The sequence below is a fragment of the Patagioenas fasciata genome, chromosome 13 (genome assembly GCF_037038585.1).
Source record: "Patagioenas fasciata isolate bPatFas1 chromosome 13, bPatFas1.hap1, whole genome shotgun sequence".
Taxonomy (NCBI): domain Eukaryota; kingdom Metazoa; phylum Chordata; class Aves; order Columbiformes; family Columbidae; genus Patagioenas; species Patagioenas fasciata.
The window spans coordinates 10,462,059-10,486,260 of NC_092532.1; the positions used below are offsets into that span (position 1 = coordinate 10,462,059).

General features: G+C 50.7%; 1 protein-coding gene across 1 annotated transcript in view; it reads right to left on the reverse strand.

The window, feature by feature from the left end:
• JPH3 (junctophilin 3) overlaps positions 1–24,202 on the reverse strand; it is a 56,073-nt gene that overhangs the window by 18,416 nt on the left and 13,455 nt on the right. The window contains exons 3-4 of the mRNA XM_065848569.2: positions 19,537–20,314; positions 81–205 (exon numbers count right to left, since the gene is read on the reverse strand). Coding sequence (XP_065704641.1) covers positions 81–205; positions 19,537–20,314 — 903 coding nt within the window. The remainder of the gene's footprint in view (positions 1–80; positions 206–19,536; positions 20,315–24,202) is intronic.

The following is a 24,202-nucleotide window of genomic DNA, read 5'->3' on the forward strand; positions in this document are numbered from 1 at the left end:
GCAGGGCTGAGAGGGGCAGAGAGCGGCACAGGGTGAATGCTGCACCCACAGGGCCGGCTGGCACAGTGGCACATACTGACCGTTCTCCCTGTGCTGGAAGGAAGGCGAAAACTCTTTGGCAGTGATCCTGGCGATCCGCGCCTCCTCCTGCGCTTTCTGCGCCGCCGTCACAGCCGCCTCCGCCTTGGCCCTGGAATGAGAGGTCCTGCAAGGCGACCAGAGAGACAAGGACCACGTTAGACATCTTCCCTTCACAGAAAAACCCAAATTGTCTCCACAAAACCCTTTTGCTCTAACCCCCTTTGGAGAAGCCAGGAGCTTGGGCTTGTTCAGGGATGGGTGATGTTGCAGTGATAACATGTTCATGAACTTCTTCTCAGCCTGCAAATCACCTGGGCAATGTGGAAAGAGGGACAGGATGCTCTGTGCCCTGGGGATGGTCCCCTCCATCACGCATCCCTCTGAGGGGACCCCAGCCCAACCTCTGCGTCCAACCCCCGCGAGCCTCTACAGCTCAAGGCCTGAATTTAAAGCAAGTGGTTTTCTTTTTTTTTTTTTTAACTAAAACCATTTGCTTTTGGATGAAAAACCAAATATTCCCACCCCCTCCATGACATGTTTTGTATAAAACACTGGATGTAAATACAAGTGCAGTTTGTCACCGAGAAGAGATATAGGAGTGGGGGTTTGCCACCGGTACTGCCTCTAACACCCCTTAATGCACCTTTTGGGGGGCATTTTTTTCATTCTGGATGAGCAATCATGCCCTGCGTACACCCATTACCAGCGATGCCCCAGACACTCATAGTCGACGGTATTTCACCCCATTGCTCAGGATTTACACCCTCTTACACAGCCCCATCCCTGCGAGCATCCTTTGGAGGCCGGTTTGCCCCTTTCCCTTAGCTAAGCTATCGAGGCACTTCAAAAAAACGCCTGTTCCTATCCACCCTGCTGCAGGCTGCATTATAAATAACTCAGCTGATTTATTTTCCCTCCAAAATCAGGCCCTCCATCTCCTTTAATCTTTCTTTTTTTTTTCCTGCCGCTCTCTGAATTCCCTCTGATTTTTTGACAGCTGCTCGGAGAGGAGTGCCATTTCTGACAGCCTCCTATAAATGGAAAACCGGGGCAGTGATGTGCCTGGAGTTGCATCGTGCGGCACAAGCCCGGGATACAAAACCACCTTTGTGAGCATCTGTGCACCAGCACCTCCTTGAGCCCGGGCGAGACGCCTGGTCCTTGTTCCCAGAGCTGACCTGTCACTTGTTTTCAAGTGCTCACAAGTTGCCTTTGCTCTAATAAGTGCTTTATTTATATAAATTGGCTGCTTTGTAGCCAAGGAAGCAGATACGACCTGTTCTCCTGTAGCTATTGAAGGTGGTGGAGTGATGCTGTCGCTGTTCCCATGGGTCCAATGCAACCAAAAAAATGGTTTTAAATGTCTTTTTACCCACCCTGTCTCCAGCTCTCTCTGCTCCACACTCATGCAGGGCTGGAGTAGTGGACAAGCCCAGCACAGCCCCATCCCATGGCAGATATCCCAGCTCAGCTCTTTCAGGAGGAGCAGGGATGCTCCAAGCAGGAGCTGCAGCAAACTGCTGGCAGAGGAGGCGCAAACTGCTCCCGTTTTTGGCACAAACGTGGTCGGTGGGAAAAGCTGGGGCATCAGACCCACCGAAAAACCACCCCAGTGCTACGGATGGTGCCACCTGAAGATTAAAATTAGGATGCTGACTTTGAGGTTGTTAAAACAGCATCTTCCATGGGGGCTTCTCAGTGATGTGGATGCCGGGTCCTGAAGATCCTCCATCCGTTTGACCCTCCTCAAACTGCTCAGGCAAGGGACCATCCCTCCCATACACAGTTATACAGCAGGCTGCCGGTCCCCGCTGGCCTGGTACAAGGGATTAATAACGTCTAATAGTGTCTGGACTGAACTCAGCAGGCAGGATTACACACTGCCTCCCTGGAGATGCCACCGCAGGCACTTCTCTGTCACTTCTTGCCAGGGAAGGAGGCTGGACAAGCTGAAAAGCAGCTTGTGCCACTTCCAAGGGTCCTGGGGACACATGAAGGCACCTGCAGAGCGGGAGGTTGTGCTGGGAGAGCGCATGTGGAGCCACCAGCCGTGCTCCCCTCTCCAGCATCCATTGCCTCCCCTTTTTTCACCAAAACGGGTCAAATGCATAATTCCTGGGGGAGGGATGGATTTCCATCCCTGGAAGACTTGCTCCCAGCGACTTCTGGACTAGTCCATCCCTGTGGGCTCCAGGATCAGCCCAAGTAGAGCAGCAGCTTGGGGCTCTGGCCTAGGAAGAGTTAAAAATCAATCACATTAATTAAGCCATCTCCGATCTAAAATATACTCAATACCCACAAAGCGGATCTAACATTGAGCGCTCCACAGAGGCACAGGCAGGCTTAATTGTTTGTAATGCTCTCTAAGATGCTTGGAGGAGAGACGCCGTCGGAGTGAAAAGCAGAATTATGGTGATCTATACATTGCATAATAAAATACATAAGTATTCCCAAATAAATGCAAGTAATCCAGTTAGTGCTCGCATGACTTTGTCACATACTAAATTTAACAGCTGTCTCCTTTATACATGCCTGCTGCTCGTAGCGTGCGCTAAATCTTAATTCCCCAGCTAATTGCTTGAGTTTATTTCCTTGTAAAGCGGGTCTTTCTCCACAACACATAGATGGGGCTTGATCTAATCACTCTTCTCCTTTTGCTGTAAGCGCTGCTATGAATCTTTCCCAGACAGAGGCACCATCCTGGAAACCAGAGTCAAAATAAGGCTGGATCCTTCCCTACAGATCCATCACAGCTGGAGGAGGCTGGGAATGCTCAGCAGTGGAAGAATTAAACCGATCTTCTTGCATTGCTCCTTCCTGACCTCCTGTGGTGTCCTCCATCTCCTAACGAGTTGTTTGCAAGAGGACCTTGTCCTTATCATCTTGCCCCAGCTGATTACAAGTTGCACATCAGCTCAAAGGTGCTCAGCTGGGTTTCATCTGCCATCAATGGTTGAGAAGGGGAGAATGGGTGACAGATCCCAGTGTGATGGAGATGCCCAGAGCTCTCTAAATATCAGCACACCCAAGCACAGAGGGACTTTTGAGGATGGTTCTAACCTCTAAATCACATTTTAGTGCATTTGGCCATCCAAGATGAACTGGGGGAGGGTGTTTTGGCAAGGGGTGATGGTGAGAGGTGGTTTACAGCTCTGAGGACCCAAGGGTCCAGTCTGGGTTGGGGCAGGGTGTCCACGCTGGGACTGGCTTGGGTTATTTGATTTATTAATTCTTTTGCCCAGCTGACTCACTCTTCTCGGAGGATGACCAGGCAAGTGGTCAAACTGGCAAGAAGAGCTGGCAAGAGGCAGGGAAATATCCCAACCAAACAGATTTCTGTAAATCTTTGCATATCTCTTGTGATTTGGCCAGAACTGACAAGGGAAGGGATAATACCTGTGAGGGGTTCGTGATGCCAAGTTTATCAGCTCTGGTTAATCTATAAGAAGCTGGAATAAACTGATTTGCAAGGAAGACTTTGGCTTTTTAGGAATGCCAATGGAGACTCTGACCTGGATTTGCGTGAGTGAAGAGCTCCTGCTGCAAACCTCATGCTTGAGGTTAGTTTAGCCAAAAAGGGGTGAGTTCCCAGTAAAATCTGTGGCACCTGAAGGTTTCATGAAGAAACGAAGCAAAATTAAAACCAGACAAGGCAGAAGAACAGCCAGAACAAACTGCTTAAAAGTTAGGCTTGAAATTAGAGCAAGTTTATGGACCACCAGAAATTTATCTGAGCAAAGGTGGGTCTGTTCAGGAGTCGTAAGCGCAATGTCTGTATTTGCAGAGATGGCACCTGGTGTCCAAGAAAACCTGTTTTGTTTCTGAATCCTTCACCTCCATCCAACTTTCTTTGAGCGCAGGGGTAGTGCAAATGGTGAGATGGAACCAGACAAGGGATTCGCCTTTCTTGTTGCTTTTTTTTTCTTGTAGTCCTGTATGAAAAACAGGCTCTTCTTTAATAAAAAGCAGATAGCAGACTCTTTGAGTATGTTCGGGGCAAAGGCAGCTGTGTGCTGGACACAGGGGGAAATCCACATTATTCGTGGTTTGAATGCAAAAAAAAAAAAAGCATCATATGGGCAAGATTTCAGGAACAGAAGGTCTGTTTCCCCATGGCAGCTCCTGCTGGGGCATTTCCCTTCTTTTGCAAGTAAGCTCCTTGCTTCTCCGATGTCTCCGTGAACTCCAAGCTCGGCCAAGGGATCCCCTCCTTGGTGGGATGGAGGCTTGACAGGGAAGTATGAAACTGCTGCTTTATGGAGGGTGGGTTTTGGGAGATCCCATGCCAAGAGCTGCTGGAAACCTCCCCTGAGTTCTCCAGATAGTCCCAACTCCTTGACACACACAAGACTGCAACAAGCCCTAAACCCTTTGCTCAGTACTGAGCTGATTTCAGCAGGGCAATTAGGATTTAAACTTTCCTACCTTGACTTTGGACCTAAAAATCGACCCTCTTGCAAGTCAGCCCAAAAAAACAAGCTCCTGGTGAACACAACAGGGTTTGATGTCTTTTCTCCCTTGTTTTCAATTTCTTTGCTCAGATGGAGAGGCTGAAGGGATGGACAGACTGATCTAATTGTCCAGAGCTCATAAATGAAGTGAGAAAGCTGAGATCAAAAGAAAAATATTAAAACTATTATCAAAGCCTTCTTCCTCCTACCATATAGAAGGAGAAAGCCCTGTGCTCCATATTGTCATGGAAAACATGCAAACTCGCCAAGTCTTTGCATTTGGGCAGATGAGCACTGGCTCATCAGCAAGGATGGAGTTAATGAGCCTGTGAGCTCATCCTTGGACATAATGAACAGCCTCAAGTTTTCCTAAGGGGCCAGGCTGGCTCCATTGGATTCACTTTGTCTCGCAGGTCAATATGTAATCATGCAGCTTTTTATTTTTTTTTTAAATGCATCTTTATCTTCCTATAGCAGGAATGTTTTTCCCCTCCATTGCAGAGGTTCATGTATTTTTCAAATGCCAAAATTCAATTAAAACACAGCTGCAAGAAAATACTTCAGGAAAAATTCTGAGAGAGCATTTTCAGGGTGTTCCAGCCTCGGTGTTTCACTCTCCCCTCCAACCATGGCTCTGTTTCACACTTGCAAAGCAGCCGGGTTGGCTCAGGGATGCACAGGGACACATTGGGATGAACTTTATCCTGGGAGGGGATGGCTGGACGAGGAGACAAAAAGCAGCTTTTCAGTCCAACCACCCCATGTGCAAAACCCAGGCTTGCATGAGCACAAGATCCTCAACAGTATTGACTCAGCAGGAGTTATTTTATGCTCCCACTGGCACAGCAGAGAGCAGGACCCCTCCCTAATTGCATCAAGCCAAGATGCACCAAAAGCAAAAGTCCCCGAGTGATCAATGCTGTTAACTGAAACCCAGAGTGGAGGGGAGTGGGTGAGCGCTGATTCCAGCCTCTCCCAGGGCTATCCGATCACTCTGCACCCCGCAGAGGCATCTCCCCCATGCCAGAATGGGATCGATAACTGCAACCGGCACCGGGGAGGGATGAGAAGCTTTGAGGCAATATCTCAAACCCTACTTGCAAGGAGGCTCGGCTCAGCTGGTCTTCACACTCTCCTAGATGGGACAAATTGGGCCTGAATTATTAATAACCGCTGCAGACTGTCTGGCTCTTACCTCTGCGGGAGTATCTCTGATTTAGGGCAGAGCTGCAGCTCCTGTCCTGCCTCCCTTTGCCCCCGGCGTCAGCTTCAGTTCAGCATCCTTCACCAGGCACAGCCTCCCACCTCCAGCACCTCTCTGGCCCCCCAAAAATGCTGCAATACCTGCAAGGTAGGAGCAACCCAGGGCCAGGCTCTGTCTAGACATTTCCTTCAGGGAGCAAGGAGATGGCACCAATTAACAACCTGTTTGTTAATTTTCCCTATCTGGCATTTATTGCCCCGATAAAACCCACTCTTAATTCCAGCTTGACTCTTTTCACGGCTCTCCTGACTTGGTAGTTATTGCGCTAGGCTTGCCTTGAGTGATTTGTGAAGGCAGTAATACAGTGCCGGTACTCAGGGGGTGGAATATTAGACACACCAATTAGCTAGCTGTGCATAAATTCCCATTTACCTGCTTATCGCGAGCATATTTGCCTTGCCCGCTTCCTCTGTCTGCTTTTTCCTCCCCCCCTCATTGCTAGAATTTTTAATCAAGAAGAAAAAGCAGCTAATGTGACCTCTGACATGACGTAATGCAGCCAAAAACGTCTGCTCCGGCTCTTTGAAGCCAGACAGAAAGCAGGTGCTGTGCATAGCAAAGAGAAAGCCTGGTTTCCCCTGCCCACTGCCAGACTTCATGGCTCTGGATGGGGATTTTGGGGTGGGAGGATGGAGCATCCTTGCCTGAGCTCCGTGTGCCGGTGCTGGGAGCAATGAGCTGGGATGGCATGGGGCGGAGGGAATGATTACTGAAGGTTCTGAAAAAATTACTCTGAAAGTCACGTTTCACGAGAAAAGTCTTGAATTTTTTTGAAAAAAAAAAAAGAGTCAAAACCTTTAATCATGAAAAAAAGCCTCGATGCGTTTGTTTGTTACTGCCCAAGGAGGCAACAATATAGAGAAGCATGGGAAGTGTTGTGGTCAAAAGGCCAAATCTGAGTTTCCCTGTGGTTATACGCTGGGAAATGTAACGTTACGGGGGAAACTGTTCCCAGGTAAGCTGGAGGACCCTGTGGAGAGCAGGCTCCCATGTCCAGGCTGGGGCACGGCACGTGCGGGCTCTCTGAAATTCGTGGAAACAGGGATGGAGCCAGTTTTCATTCAGCTCCTTGCTTCAGGAACCTGTGCCGGATTCTTCTCTACCTTTATATTTTTGCAGCTCTTACAATGGGAGAGCAAATTCACAAAGGTGGCATTTGCCGTTTTGCACTGAAATACAATTTTTTCATCCAAGTAAGAGAAAAAGAAGTATCCCGGGCTGTGCGCTCCTGCCCTGTGCCTTGCCTTTGAGTAGACAAAATGAGTTTTGCTGGAGAACTGAATTCACAATGTGCAATGGTGCAAAGTCCCAGTGGTCTGGGGCACAAGGATGAGCCACAATCAAATGTCATGTCCCAAAATCCTGGAGAAACGTGGCCCAAACCTCAGCCCAGAGCAGGCAGCAAGTTGCATCGTGACATCTTGGACGTTCCCATCCCTGGAACCCTGAGTCAGGTCCTTCCCAACAGAGAAGGATGGGAGCAGCCAAAAGGCCATCACATTGCAATGCTCTCCATCCAGCATCCCCAAACAGTTGTGGGGCTGCTTGGATTTGTTTCATTTATTCCTGTTGCTGCTAAACAAAAAAATTTAGGCCCTGGCATGAGCAAACCAAACTCCATTAACCTCAAGGGGCTGGGCTAGGTGGAGTTGGTACCCAAAGGCACATCTTTCACCGTTAGCCAGGACCCTGCCAGCATCTCTTTGCCCAAGGGACATGCAGAATAAGCAGAGTCAGGCAGACCCGTGCATCTCCCTCCGGTGGGTTTCCTTCCTTTTAATTTTTTGCCCCACTCCTCAGCAAGGGCAAAGCTGATGGGTCTTTTGCACCGGAGACGACGCACAAGCTGCCCTGAGATGTTATTTACAGCTCACAAGATGATTAACATCTGGACAGGGAGTCTCGTCTCCTGCCATCTGTCACTTGTGATGAAGCTATGGAGGATGCAGGTGAGCGAGGTGGCCAGGCAGGACCTGCCAGCCCAGGAGCTGCGCTTTGCCTTGGAAAAAGGACAGATTTAGTGACGTCGTCCCCACCATGGTCCCAGCCTGACCGACCAAAGGAGACAGGTTTGGCATCACTCCAGACCTGTTTCCTGGCTCAAACATGGCAGAGATGGACAGCGATGGACCACGAGCTGGCCCCAAATCAGACACAGTGGAAGCAAGAGCAAACTCCAGCTCCAGGGATGGAGTTTCCCCTTTTCTTATAAATTGATAAAGACATGAGATAATTGCTGTGATGCTGGGAGTGTCATTAGCTTCTGAGAAGCTATGGGTGGTGATGCAAAACCTGTAGGAACCTGCTCGGATCAGAGTTTGGGAAGAATTAGCTTCAAGGAAGGGAAAGAAGTGAGCAGGGGGGATGCTGCGTGCTTTCCAGATGTCTTGGGGTAGGTTTCCATGATTTTACTGGATAATTGTCATGTACATAGTGGAAAAAGTACATAATGGGCGTGTACATAATGGGTATATATATAACGCAAATGGGAAACACTGACGTCCCCTTCTTCATGCTGTGCTCTCGCGGAGGGCCAGCAGACAGCCCTCCACGCAAATGTCCCAAAGGTACAACCACGCCATAAATACTCCCCTAACCCTGCGCAAAAATAGCACATTACAAATGATCCTGCCACTTCCAGGCAGGAGGCAAAACAGGTTGGAAGAAATCACTAACAACCCTCAGAAAATTAAAAACAAAATAAGAAAAAGCCCAAGAAAAAAAGCAAGTGAAGGCACCAAATCTCCAAGGAACCTGGGCAGTGCTGGATCATCCGCACGCTGCAGATCTATACTGTCTGTATTAAACGCAAAACCAGAACAGCAGAAAAGCCCTATATCAATGCCGCATTTGGGTGGAGATTTTTAAATGCACAACAGGCCAAGTTATAGCTCCCCGAGCAGCCATAACTCAGCCTGCCTGGACATGTGGAGCGTTGGGTTTGGCTGTACGTGCTGCTGACTCTAATGGCTTCAGGCTGCATCCCGCATTCCGCTCGCATCGCCCTGTCTCTGGGCAAGGCTGGCTCCAAAGGCGGCACCTCCAAGCCCTCATGAGCCCGACCCTGCTCACTATGCCGGGAAGATGCAAGGATTTTTGGTGGGAGGCTTGGCCGTGGCAGGTGTGGATAGGCAGCTTGGTGTAACGTTACCTGGATTTATCAGGGAGGAGTTTAGAGATGTAGTTGGGACATGATCACCCCTAGTCCAGCCACAAATTTGGAGGAACCTTCATGGGATAGATGAAGGTGGTTAGAAAAAGCCTGGCTCAGTATGGATGCCGGGTGCCTCCTCCTGCCATGACCTGGTTGAAAGGTGGAGGATTTGGTGGACCATCAGCATCCCACCCTGACCTCCAACACTATCCCCAAAATAGCCCATTCCTCCTCGTTTTTCACACTGACCTCCTCACTTCGCTGATGCCATGCACGGGATGAAGAGTGGGGTGGAAATCTCAAAGCCAAAGGTGCAAAATGCAGCACAGAGAAACTTAACCAGGCCATGGGCTAAAGGAGATGAGGGAGCCTCTGGTTTGCCTTATGGGAAGCCTTAAAATCCCTTTGAGGAGCCATCTGCACAGCCTGGCCCTTTGGGAATAGTCAGGAACTTCTCCTTACAGCCAAGGGAAAAGTCCTTGGAATAAGAGAATTCGGGAAGCTCAAGCGAAAAACTCCAGGTGAGGGAGGCAATGACAGGCAAGCAAAGCCGACCTGCTGGTTTAATTTCAGTTTCATTTTGATGTCTAAAAAACAAGTCAAATAAAATTCCGAAGCAAAACACAACGGAATAGCAAAGAAAAGTATTTTTCCCTTTCCTGACCCTTCACCCTGTTCAGGTTTTTGGCTGCAATTCTTTGGCAGTTTCACAAGTTTTGGTCACCTCAAGTAAAACAGACATTTGGCAAATGAACTTTCCAGGCAATTTTTTTTTTTCTGCTGCTGAAGCCACAAAAGCCCAGAAGACGCAGCGCAACGTTGAGCTCATGGTTCTCCTTTCCCTTGGTGATGGGCTGATGGACAGGGACAATCCATGATGGCCACACACTGTTTTAACCAGCCAACACCCAACAGCAAAACCCACCCTAGTTCAGAGCAAACTGCAGAAAAAAAATCTGATGCAGAGTCAACGACAAACTCATTTAACTGAACTTAATATTTTAGTGCCAGCACAGCTTGGACTGAGGCCAAGATATGGAGCTGAAATGGCCTTGGGAGAGCTGACGGATGCTCTCCAGCTGTCGGAGGGGACGTGGTTGATATCCAACCTCTCCCACTGAGACTTCTCCACCACCAGCCCTGTGGGGTGGAAGAGAGGACGTGACAGGGTTCTAAGGGATGGGTTAAAACAGGCCAGTCTTCTGAGTGATGGAAAAATGTATTTCTATTGCCAGGGCCCTAAGAGATGCTCAGAAAGCAAACACCATGTCCATATCTTGCTCCACGCAGCTGGGAAGAGGCTGATTCCCTACCTGGAGTGAGACATTGGTGTGTTCTGTGCACTTCTTTCCACATTCAGTCTCACCAGGATCGACCTGGTGACCACAGGGACCTTCTCTCTGCTCTAAGGGGCAACCACTCCCAAAGCGGCTGGTCAGAGACAGCCACACATGGGACACGGCAATGTCACCTCCATCCCTACTGCCACATCCAGGTCCCATGTCTGCACACTGGGAACCCCCAGGAATGATGAGAAAATGCCAACCCAGAGAGAAAATTCCAACTCAGAACAAAAATGATCCCCAAGGAAAACAGCCAACATCCCTTAACCCTATTGCTTACAGCATCCTGGGGGATGAGAACCTTCCTTGGCTGTGCCCCAAACCCAGGGTACCACCATCCCTCGGTGCAGCCGAGCCCTGTGCAGAGTTTGGCTGGACACAGACCTGCACGGAAGTCTCATCTGGAAACGGTACCCACCAAATCCACTCTCCTAAAAAGCAACATCAGATGCTAAAAAGCTGCAGAAATATGCTCAGTGCCAGGCTGCTGTCACTGGTCTCTGCAGCTCTGGTCCCCACGGGGAGGAATAGAGGGGACAGGAGTGTTCAGTGAAATTTCTCGTTGTCTGCATGGGTTTCTCCTCCCTGTCAACTGGGTGTTTTGAGCACCCAAGAGCCCAAAAGCCAGTCTGCATCCCCAAAAACCCCATTTCTCACCAGGCATCTGAAGATCAGGGAGTCAGGCGTGAGCTGCAGGGTCTACAGTGGGTTTGCCCACTTCTGCACCCAGCTTGGATCCTCAGCTGGTGGGTGCTGCTCATCCTGGTGCACCCTGAGCATCCCATGGGACCCCCCGGGTGAGATGCTGCCACTGGGGACCACTGGGGCAGTGAGTCCCCAAAAGCCGATGTGCCCCAAGGCTGGCAGACGCCCTACATTTGTGGGTCTGTGCTGCTTCCAAGGCAAAGCCAGTGAAAATTTCCATGTAAGAAGTCAGCAACACACGAGGGGAAGAGACCCAGAGCCCAGCTCTGCCAGGACAGAATCTGGGCTTTTAATTATTTATGCTTCACCTGCGTGCTGTGGTGATGAGACAGATCAGAGAGAGACGCAGCCAGATAACGGAGAGAAGGCTGCAGGCTGTTTCCCCGGAGAGGCCATTTATACAATTCAGGTGAACCCAGGGCTACTGACCCCTGCCCAAATCCTGCCCCACGCCTCTCCCCATGGACAGGTACCTTCTCAACAGCATCCCTGGCTCTACCATCACACACAGTCGTTCTCATGCAGATCCCCAGGAGTGAAAGGTTGGGGAAGAGCTGCCACCTGCCACAGCTGTTCGAAGCTCCCCAGGGATGTTGTCATGTTGGATGGGGACCGGCTGTGGCCACCTGCCAGCAAGGTGGCTGTGGGACAGCCCCTGTGACTGCTGCATCCAGGTTTGAGCCCGCAAACTGATTTCTCCTCCATAAGGGGGTCCAACCCCAAAGAACTGCTACTCAGGGTTCAGAATGGCATCATTGAGCCATCGAGCCTCACAAAGACACTTCATGGTGTGGTGTCCACCTAGCTTGGGTTCCCCATCTCCAGCAGGTTTTGCTTTGAGGATGGACACTAGACATCCTTTAATTGAGCAGAATTAATTCAGAAAATCTCTACGCCCTGGTCCCGTGCTCCCTTCTGCCCACTTGGCTCCCATCAGGGTGCACCCAGCCCATGTCCCATGGGACGCTCCTGATGCTGAGCTGGGAAAACCAACACTCCTCCCTTTCCATGTCCCTGGAAGGTGACACACGGTGACAGGACGGGGCGGATTTGGGCTGTGGTTGCAGCAAGGCTGTGCTGTCCCGGTTGGCAGCAAAGGGCTGCTGTTCGCTGGTGAAAAGGGCCGGGAGAGATGAGATAAAATTGAAAAGGTCTCACCAGACAACGAGCTGAGCTCCAGGCATAGCCACGTCACTGCTGCCATGGGATTTTAGGGTGCTCAGCACCCTGAAGAATTGGGATCTTCCTTAGTCACAACTTTAAAGGGATAATCGATCGGATCCATGGGTTAAATCCCTCTGGGATTTTCAGGGGGGAAATTTGCTTAGCAGGGTCTATGTTCAAATCCTTTAATTTCCTGGATTAGGAAGCCAGGACAAGTTTGTCATTTGTCCTGCATAGAGGAGGCGACAGAAACCTCATTGCTCAAAGCTTTACAAACTGACTTGCAAGAGCCTTGTGGGACTGGGACCCCCCATGGCAGTGACAGTACCCCAACATCCCAATCGTTGGCTGTGGGGAGAAGTGATGCTCATGAACACCAGCAAGGAAAACAACATTTTTGCCCAGCTCTGCATTTTCATCTCTGTTCTCTGGGGTTTTCGGGTGGTGGGACACGCTGGCAGGGATGCTATGCTCAGCATCCCTCACTTCTAGCCCTTGGCCTTGGCTGTGGGCTTGTGTGTCACCCCACCAGGCTCCCAGCAGCCGGAGGGTGAGGATGAGGATGGAGGGAGCGAGGGGCAGCGAGGGGCAGCGAGCCAGCCCGCCTGCCAGGCAGCTGCTGCGGGTGGATCCCTCCCTTCCCTCCCAAAGATCGCTGAGAAAAGCAACGCTGCAGTTTCTCCTCGTTGAATAGGAAAAGCAGCAGAAAGGAAAATCAGGGGCTGTATTTTTTGTTGTTGTTGGCTTTTTCTTTTTTTTTCCCATTCTGACGAAGGTCTGCTCCACTCAAAAGCAAGCGCACGAGGAAGAGGCTTCACCATCCTCTTCTTCAGCTCATTCCCTCTTCCCTGTGTGGTGAAGGCAGTCAGGACAGGCGGGAGGTTATTTTGTTAGTGGGAGGAATCTAACACAGCTCAAGGGGGCTGAAATAATCCTGCACCATCTCCTGAGAAGGGCTGGATCCCCCTCCCAGCTCACGTTACTTCATCACGACCTGGCAATGTTGGAAATGATTAAATTAAAGCATGTTGCACATCTGGCTCATGGAGCCGGGGTGGTTTACCTTGTATTTGAAGAGGGAAGGTGAGGGGAGCCGCCGAGTCATGGTTGAAGGATGGGAGAGCAATGAAGGGAAAGGGGCTGGCGAAACCACACTGAGCTGCTCTCCTAGAAGCTAAAAAAGACCCTGCTGAGGTTTTTTCCAGTTGGATTACTCTGTAAAGCATCATTCCTATGAAAAGCACTTAATTTTTCCAGCGTCCCTACGCCCCGGGCAGCAGGGTGGCAGTTGGGGACACGCAGAGCTGGCCCTGCGCAAGCGTGACAGCTTGTCCTGACTTTTGACACGGCCGCAAAAGGGCTTAACGCTGTTAAGTCTTGTCTGAGCAGGAAGTTATTAAATTGGCATTGCAGGAGGACTTAAAGAGTCACAGTGCAGGCAGCAGGTCCCCAAGAGCAGCGGGAAGGACGTGATGCTCCAGGACGCCACGTGGGGATCCACCATTCCTCGAATGTCCCGGACTAGAGGTGGAAATTGTTGTTGAGTCAGAGGCATCTGTGTCATCGTGGCTGACAGCAGCACACGAACTGGAGGGACAACAGCTGATCCTAATCTCCACCGCCCGCGCCTGACCCCTATCAACACGGGCGGGGAGGGAGGTGGCAGAGGGGACAGTCACCATGCTCTGCTCGGCTCTGTCAGCGGCACAGCCTGTTGGAGGCTGCCGGCCCCGGCCTTTGCTCCTCTCTGTATTGCACAAGGGCTGTTTAGGAGGGAGGGAAGGCAGGGAGGAAAAAGAAAATGCTAATGTAAAGAGAATGACCTACCCCAGCTGATTTCAGCCTTTGAGTCACTTCCATCCATCCATCCATCCATCCCTCCTGTGCTTTTCTGCCTGTTGCTCTGTCCTCTGCACCCCTCAAGGAAAGGATGGAGAAGGGATGGAGGGTTCACGATCATAGAATCATCAGTCACAGTCTGGGTTTAAGGGACCTTCAAAGCTCCCCCAGTGCCACCCCTGCCATGAGCAGGGACATCTTCACCAGCTCAGGTTGCTCAGAGCCCCGTCCAGCCTGGCCTGGGATGTCTCCAGGGATGGTTCATCCACCACCTCTCTGGGAACCTGGGCCACGCTCTCACCACCCTCAGGGGCAAAAACTCCTTCCTTGTTTCCAGCCTGAATCTTCCTCCTCTAGTTTAAAACCATCACCACTTATCCTATATCACAACAGGCCATGCTAAAAAGTCTGTCCCCAATTTTCTTATTGGCCCCTTTTAAGTACAGAAGGGCCACAATAAGGTCTCCCCGGAGCTTCTCTTCTCCAGCTGAAAACCCCAACTCTCTCAGCCTGTCCTCCCAGCAGAGCTGTTCCAGCCTCGGATCCTGGGCCAAGAGGTGCCCAAAAAGGGGCTGGACAAGGTGTGGGAGACCCCAACACACTTGATCTGAACCCTGAATTGTTTGCTCAGCCCTGTCTCCACAACTGGTTCTGTTGTAACCTATTTCAGCTTCAATCTGCTGCCACCTCGTCCCCATCAGCCCGACCCGAGGAAGGGGACACGCACCAGCATTCCCCGTCACCCACATCCCCCTTCATTCCCCTTCGCCATCCGCAGGGAAAGCCCTGAGGTGTGATTAGGGTGACACTAATGCAGGACCCCCGCAGTCGCAGCATCCGAAAACCCAGTGGAAACCGTAAATCAAATGCAGTCAAGTACAATCACAAAGCTGCAGGCACAGGCCTGAGAGAGCATTAAGCAGCATTATCACGGCTCGGCATACTGCCGGTAGTGACATTACCGCAACTTAAAATGTTTGGGATCAGAACTGCAGAATCTATTCTTTTCTGTTGGTTTTGCCTGGGCTGCACTTCCATTTTTTTTTTTTTTCTGAAGAAAATACCTGTTTGGCTCAAACAACCGTCTGCACTTTGCTGTTCAGCTCTCCGGGGCTTTTATTTGCGTTCCTGCTCCCCATGGTACGTCAAACACGGACGGATGCTTCACCCTCACTGCAGCATCCTGAAAGAGCATCCAGGCTGAATCCAAACGTTTTCCTTTATCTGTCCTCGCTGCCAGGTTGTCTTTATTTGCTTCCTTTTATTTTTTCTCCAGTTTCCCTTTCTGAAGTCAAATGACACCGTGTTAATTTGTAGCCCGATTCCTCCTGAGAGTATTGAGCTTAATTATATTTTTCTCATCGTTGGTGAATGGCTTGGCTGTAATTACGCCTGGAAGTGCATTAGTTGCTTAGGACTAACCTGAGAACAGGATCCCCTCCGGGGTGCTCGGGCATCAGCTGCTCCAAGGAGCTGTTATTTAAGGTGTTGAACAATGGGACCTTGCGCTGGAGAGGAGTTGAGTGCTCATCAAATGTCACCCATCTCTGGGACTCACATCCCTAGCACTGGCGACGTCCCTTCCTCTCATCAGTAATCCAACCATTAATTACAAAACCTTGAACTGTGGTAGCAGAAGGAAAGCCTGGAGAGAATCAGGGTCTGTCTGCTTTGCATTAAAACTGCCATCATCTGTCGCAGAGAGCTGGGGATGGTCCTCTGCAATGCTCCATGTTCATCTGTCCTCCATGGCCAGCATCTATGCTGAAAGCCAAGGGGTGACGATGAGCTTTCTGGCCCACCTCTCTTGCCTAGATATTATATTTCAGTTGACCAGGACACACTAGTGCCTATGGACAATTTGCCTTAGGTACCAATGTTATCACTAATAGTGTCTCCGGTGCATCCTTCATCCTTCCAAGGCAGCAGCAGGAAGCGTGATGGCTCCTGGCTCATATGAGGGGGGAATAAAACAGCCCAGAGCACAAAGAGGACACCCTGAACCTTCATTTTAAACAAGCTGGAAAAGGGTTCCCTTCCTGGCTACCTCTGAAAACAAATATTTGATATCAACAGTAGTTTTTCAGATCTGATTCGTAGCCTTTTTCACCCATTCAATTTACACAAACTATTTCAGTGAGTGGGAGATATAAGAAGAAAGCAAGTGTTATTTCATTTTAATTGCATCGAAGAAAATTTAGGAGAATCATCTACCGAACCTAAAAAACTATTCCCTAAATGAGCTTACTTTTCTGTGTCACAGATAACATTGTGCTCTGTTCAGACTAAAACAACTTTAAGAATCCAATTTACTTGTCTTCAGTACACTATGTTTTTAGCCTACTTTCCTCAGGAAATGGGGCTTACTTATGTGATTGTGCTGTTTATATATCTATATGCCATCACTCCCACACTAATAACTTTTGAACGTGTTGGCCAATTCCAACCAAATCTGACAGAGAGGTAGAGTTTTCAAAAATACTGAATTCTCACAAATTTAATGAAATACGTGGGTGGGCACATATTTTCCCCCACCAAGGGAAAGGCTGCAGAGTGAACTCAGCCATATTATTAGACAGAAGAGAATACACACACACACACACCAGCGCTGCTCTAAACCCCCAGGTGCTGGTAAGCCAGAGCTCACATCGGTTTTAGATGGGGAATATCACACCCCTGAGCCCCAAAACCACCAAAAAGAGCATCAGGATCCTCCGCCAATGCAACTGCTGCCTATTTCATGCATTTCTTTCCATTTGGACGATGTGATTTTGTTTGTGGACACTGCAGGGGCGTGTTTATTCATTTAGAAGCTTTAAAATTAATCTGACTAATTATATGAAAGCCTTTCTAGCTGGTTCTAGGTTTGCAAAATCTTGCTGTGCTTTGGTTTGGCATGCTGAGGAGAGACTGTCAGTGCAAAATACCCTTGCAAAGGGAAGAGCTTGAGCTGCAGGATCATGGGTTTCACACAAATCATGTCTCCTCACTCGCATTTTGAGCTCCTTGGACCTCTCCTGCATGCAGCTGAATCACAAAGCCAAGACACTCTCCAAGACCTTGGGGCTGAGTCTACACGCCCACCTAATCCCACCTGCCCTGTGTCTCCAGCAAAGCCTAAACCCCACAATGGTTTGGCTTGTCGCTGATAGATTTTGGGGTCTCAGCATGAACATTAACACAGGCAGTGAAAATTCCCGGGACGGATGTCATCAGCAGTGGGTAACCCAGCGCTAATGCACCGTGCATCACATGGGAATCTGTCCATCGCCAGCTCCTGCAGCGAGAGACAGGCTGTGCAGATCAATAAAGGGCTTTTCAACACACCAGCGGCCCTCGTACACCGCAGGCAATGGCTGTGCCACAAAAAGAGCAAAACCCTGGCTTCCCAGTACTTGTTTTCTTCTACATGTGTCTACTCAAGAACAAACTAGTTAAGACCGAGCAGAAATGGTGGAGGGAGCCGGGATGCAGGATGGAGATGTCAGGTTACTCGCAGAGTGTTTTCTGGTGGGACCAGGTTCAGTCTCTGACAGATTATCCTCAGAGCACTGTGCTCCCATTTATTCATTTCTTTGTATATTCACCCATGGCTAAAGGGGTCCCCTGACCGGTCCCCACATCCCACAGCTTTTCTCCTCCTCCGTGCACATGCATGGCCGCAGGCTCCATCCTCCCTCCCAGCACCGCTGCTGCGCTCCCGCAGAGCTCAGGGCCGCAGTACCCAGCTTTCCTATCCAATTTGATTATTTCCTTCTCCTCTCTCATAATTAGAAGGTGGAATGCTATATGCCAAGAGCTCATTAAAGTATTTCCAACGTGAGGGGGGCATTTCTCTACCAACTCCTGCTCTCATGGATTTCTAGGACCATCACTGCCTGGGGATGGAGGATGCTCAGATGCTCATCCCACAGCAGACTAGAGCTCCACATTTCCAGGGCTCAGGCCCTTATATCGAGGCACTTGCATTGCCAGATCACAGGGAAAGATTTTTTCCGCTGCTCTGCAGGCTGTTTCCTACCTGGCAATCTAGTGGATTTCTTTTTTTTTTTTCCAAAGCTTTGACAACAATTTGGTACAACATCAGCTCGAAAACATCATCAAGCCCAAATATGCTCCCAAAGCAGGCCTGGGAGTCTCATTCACATTGCAGATAAGTCATCAGCAGAGATGCTGATAAAGATTTCAAGTGTGACTCTGCATACAAATCATCCAGATCCAACAATTAATCCAGCACAGGAGAATGGGGAGGTACATGGGTTTTTCCCTTTACCCCAGCCCTTTTTCCCCAGCCTGGCTGCTATGTGTGATGCTCACTCAGAAACCAGAAAGCATTGAACATGCTGTATTAAACCATCCCCAAAAAGTGATACAAAGGGCCCTGAATTTGGCAGAGGAGCTCCCCTCTTGTCTGGGCGCTCGCTAAAAGTCACAAAGCTCCAAGGTGCTCACGTTGCCCCTGCTTTGAGCTGGCAGTTGGACTCTATTTCAACCCAAAGTAGACATGAACCATTTTTTCCTCCCTCTTGTTTGTTTTCAGCCAGATCAGGGTCCTGTTCTGAATCACTGAGCAGCTCCATGATGGCTCCAGCTGGCCCGGGGAGCAGGGGCTTCCTGGGCCTTGTAGGGATTATTTGGGTGCCCAGATCTGCTGTTTTTTAGCAGAGCCTCAGGCATGGCAAACTCACCCCAAGGATCAGCTGCAGTCAGGGATTTGACTGCTTTCCTACTCCAAACCTCTTTTGGGAACAGAAATAGCTGTGAATCCTCCTACCCCTGGGATGGCTTCTCTTGGATATAATTCAGAGGATCAGGGAAAGAGCATCTCAGGAGCTCTTCTGCTAAAGGTATCATCCTGTATATTAAAGAGGCTAAGGAGAAACGGGGTAAATAAGCCAATATATCCTAAACAACAGCTAGCACCAGCCTGTAAGCCCCACACAGTGACCCACAAGTGCAGTCCCACCACGGTGCCACCACCCCTTGCAAAGGTTGCAGTGAACACTGGGTGACCCGGCATGGTCTCACCAGATGGTTCGGGAAGGTCACAGAATCATAGTCATTTTGGTTGGAAAAGAGCCTCAATATCATTAAGCCCAACTGTTAACTCAACACTGTCATCCACAGCTCACTTAAAGTTAGCAGAGGGACAATTTAGTTTGGATCCACCCCATTTTGAACACTACCCATGATGCTTGGGCAAGCCCAGCTGCTTGGCTTTCCAAGCTCCCTCTTCAGGGTTCAGAGAACCACAGAACAGTTTGGGTTGGCAGGGACCTTCAAAGCTCATCTAGTCCAATCATCTTGCAATGAGCAGGGGCATCTTCACCCAGATCAGGTTGTCCAGATTACACTGATCACTGCCTGGACCAACAGATGCTCATCACAACACATGTCCAACTCCAGTACCTTCCTTAAAATAGCCCCTGGAGCACCTACTACTGCGAAAAGACTCATCCCACTTCTCCCATCAAACCGCAACCATTGAGACAGGACCCTTGCTGAGACGCCACGTTAGGACGAGGACCACCCTACCTGGACGCCGCGATCTCCGCTTTCTGCTTGGCGATGGTGGCTGCCCTCTCGGCCGCCTCCATGGCCCGATCCACCTTCTCACGGATCTTGCTGGCCCGCAGTGGGATGAGGTTCTTCCTCTTGCCGCTGACCAGGACATTCTGCTTGTACTTGCCCTCCTCCTTGGTGCCGTCAGGGAAGGTCATGCAGCCGTAGCCGTGGCGCTTGTTGTTGGCCCATTCTCCCTCGTACTTCAGCCCATCCGAGCGCTGGCTCACCCCGAAGCCCGACCGCTTGTCGTTCTTCCACTCACCGACGTAGATCTCAGTGGTGGTGGCGTCTATGTCATCTTCGATGACAGAGAGCTCAGCTTCGCCCTCGCCCAGGCTAATGGTGGAGTTGATGTCACTGGCGGTGGAGCTGACCGTGCTCATCCCGGCTTCGCTCCGGAATGAGCTCTGCTTGCTCCGCTGGCTAGCCAAGGAGCTCTTTGACTCGGACTTACGGAGCTTGAGCCCGCTCAGCAGCGACCGTCGGAATATGCCCTTCTTCTTGCTCTTGAGGATCTCGGCATCGCTGTGGGCCATGAGGACGAAGCCACCACGGGAGACGGCGGGGCTGCCGGCCACCGCCGGCGAGGAGTCGGGGTGCAGCGCCGTGCCGTTGGTGTGCTCGCTGCGCAGGGAGTTGATGGACGTCCTCAGGGGTGACCTGATAACCGCAGCCATGCCGTAGGGAACGCTCTGGCGGACGCCGTAACCCTGGCGCATCCCTCCGACCCACTGGCCCTGGTATGTCCCTGGGAAGAGGAGACAAAAAGCAAAGAGGGGTTTCATGGCACAGCACCCTGCCGATGGCTAACAGCATCAAACTGCTCTGCGAGTCCTTTGCAAAGCGCAGCTCTGGATGCCAGTCCCATCCCTGCAACAAGGACTGTAATGTCACGTTTTGGGAAGAGAAAACAACATTTTGGTGAGACTGCAGGTGTGCACTTCAGCTGCAGCCTGCAAATACTAGAAACCAGTCAAGGGATAGGGAGTGATGTTTCCAAGAATTGCCCCTTGGAGCAAACCCTAATTTGGAAGGGAAGGGAACAGGGGAGAGGCAGGGGAATCATTATCCAGGAGCAGACTCTGATCCCATCCGTGCTGCCGGCAGTGATCAAAGCGGATGGTATATTACAATGCATTTATTTATATACGTAGTGTCTTTCATCCGGCATGTAGCGGAAGGGAGGGGCTCTATAGAAATAAAGGCCTCACGGGGAGAGATCCATTTGGTTATTCTCAGAAACGTGCCCCTGTTTGAACTCCTACATTTGCGTGGGCACTTACAGGAGTTGCTTAACTGGTTATTAGTGGGATGAAACACACACAGGACCTTGTCACGGCACTGGGAACAGAGGCACAAGGATCCCATCCATTATGGGAAGCACAATGCCCACCCTGTGCACCGCAACACGTGGTGGTAATCTGCCTGGGGTTTATAATCCCCTCCCCTCTGCAGCTCGGCCATTGGCACGCTTTCGCATTTTATCCCAGCCGGTTGAACTGCGGGGCTGGTTTTTATTCTTAGCTCGGCTTAATCTTTTCTGGACTAGCTCAAGACGCAGTGATTCGCTGCCCACCTAAGCTCACGGGGCAGACTGATGAGCCCAAGGACGGCTCCTTGCCGGGCACTGGTGCTACTGCGATGCTGCAGCTGGTCCCAGCCCGAAGCTGCTGCCTCTGTCCCCGGCCAGAGATGCAGAGAGTAGGGTCCTGTACCAGGATGGGCGCAGGCACCACCTCGCAGCATCGGGACCTCCCTTTGTGCCGGCCAATGGAGTCTTAAAATAGACTTGCTGAAATAGTCAACCCTGTAGGAATCCAACCGAAAAAGCCCTGGTGACAACCCCCAGCTCAGTCTGGTAGAGGTTTTCCAGCCCTTCTCTGCACAAGATGCTTTTTGCCCTTAGCAACCAGGCTGCAACACGTAGACATGAGTGACCTGTCGGGTCTACCTGAGCCAGTTCTTCTGGCAAAAATATTGTTCCCTGAGAACTATTTGCTTTGTTGCAATGTTTTCTGTCTCAATATTTTCCAACAGCCCAGCAGAAAGGATTATTAAAATGGGCTGTTCTGGCCATCCCCATCCCAGATAAACCCTACTCTGGCTGCAAGGAGCGATCCCAACCCTATAGCTACACATCCTTTTGCTCCATTTCATTCCTCATGCCAACCCTACCCCCAGGAACCCCTCAGAGGTTTCCACCGCCCGGTTCCTGGGGCTCAGCAGCAGCTCTGGAGACAGCAACGTGCTGGAGCGGCTCACACTGAGCACGGGAACTGCTTATGGAGAGCATGAAACCAACACCCAGGCACATTTTGGCATGAATTTTCACATGCGTCAGCTGTGATATCTTGACTTGCAGAAACCCCCCAGGGTTTGGGCATCCTTCCCGGTGCTCCGATGCAAGCAACCCCCCAGGTGCAACATTATCTGGGTGACAGCCTTCTGCACCCAAAAAAAAATGCTAGGGGACCCCATGAAGTCTGTCTTGGAGAAGGGACACGGAGAGGCAGGGCCAGGCAGGAAGGATCTACTGAGTGTTTATAGGATTAGCAGTGGGGAGGGAGGCAGAGCTCTGGGATTACAGTGAGCACTGACAGGGCAGGGCAAGGATGGGATGGTGGTGCTGGCAGGGAGGAAGATGTGGGACAGCCAGAAAGACGGCTGGCAAACAGCTCAGAGGAGATATCAGACGTCCTCTGTTGAGTTTGAACAGTGAGCTTGGCTTGTCCTGGTTCAACCCACTTTGATGTCCCCAAGAAGCGATGCTGTGCACCCATGGCTCTTCCTGTGCCCAGCAGCACCTGTGACAGTGTCTGTGGCAGGGGAGAGCCTCCCAAACCAACTGTCCATCTCCTAGAGGCCTGGCACCATCTCAATCCCCTTTCTGGTGCCTTCCCAGAACACGTCAGCAGGACAAACTACTGGGGGTGGTAACAGCTGGGTGAGAGAGGTTTCTCAGAGCACCCCTGCAATGCAGCCCCCAGGTACCTGGGGTGTCCTCACACCAGGCTCAGCCTCCTCTTTCCCCTAGAGATGGATTCAATGAGTTTCAGGAAAAGACCATAGAATTTTTCTTGGAAAAGAGTTTTAAGATCATCAAGTCCAACCATTAACCCAACACTGCCAAGTCCACCTCTAACCCATGTCTCTAAGCACCACATCTCCACATTTGTTCAACCCCTCCAGGGATGGTGACTCCCTGGACAGTCTATTCCAACACCTGACAACTCTCTTAGTGAAGAAATTTTTCCTAATATCCAATCTAAACCTCCGGGGGCACAACTTGAGGCCGTTTCCTCTCATCCTATCACTTGTTATTTGGGAGAAGAGACCAACACCATGCTACAACCTCCTTTTAGGTAGATGTAGAGAGCAATAAGATGTCAGTGAGGGCAAGGGGAAACGGAGAAAATTTCCCACACGAGATCTGTCAGAACCAGCCCTGCTCAAGTCCTGGGCTCCCTTCCCTTGGCTGAATCACTTGGCTCAGTCCCTGGCCCCAGGGCAGGTCCCTTGACCTCCCCATCTCCTGGCAAATCTGCAGCTGAAAAAAATAAGCAGGGATTAAACTGAAGCACCGTAAAGCAAGCGCAGCCCTTTGCTGAAACCCGGAGGCAGGGAGCAGAACGAAGCGCTGCCGGAGCAGCCGCGCCAGCGCATCTCAGCTGGAGCAGAGGCAGCAAATTGGGCACAGCGGGTTCCAGCTGCAGCCTGTGCGTATCTCCAGAAAGGCAGAGGTGCCCGACAAGCTGTCATCTTCACACGGCCTCAAAACCTACTCCTAGAACTGCATGGCTGCCCGGAGCAATCACTGCATCTCCTTGGCAAGGCTGGTTTTTCGAAGCAGAGTATGCAAGGACGTGAGGAGAGCAAAACCCAAACCCCAACTCGGCTTTCATGGGTGTCATTGCTCTCCCGTTTGCTTCCCTGCCTCTGGGGACTGTCTAGGAGGGGACATTCACCTCCCTGATGGCCAGCGAGACATCTGGCCACCTTCATGGCCACCAGCAGATCAAAGCGCTTCCTTCTGAGGAGCTGATTTCACCCTTCCTCCCTCACCCCAACAGCACTCCTTCCTCCATCTGACTTCATTACCTTTTAAACCCCTAAATATCCCAGGATTTGGCTGTGAATACTGGAAGGTCTCAGAGCCATCTGATCTGCATTGCTAAGCACTGTCACCTCCTCCCCTTGCACTGCTCAGCTTAACCTCTGCCCCTTCACATTTGCAGATATACGCACAAAGCTTAATCTCACAAGGAGCCAGGAGACTCTTCCTCCCTGCAGAGGAAACAGGATTTTATGATTTTCCACTTTCTGTGCCAGGATGGACAGTCTACAGCTATTTCAGAGCTGAAAAAGGAGCGGTCAATAGGAAATCCATGCAGGGGGGAACATCAGATGGGACTGGGGGTAACAGGACAAGCACGTCTGATGCAAAACATCCCCAGATTGATCTGATGAGGTGCTGAACGGAGGTTCTTGAGGACTTCAGTGCAAATGCAGAGAGCTGAGCAGCTCCCAGGGTCGGGGCGGAAGAGCAGATGCCCTTTGTTGCTGTGTGCAGGAGGGGAAGATGCCTCCATTGGGATGGGAAGTGGGGAACAAGTCAACGCTGCTGCAGTCCTGGCCA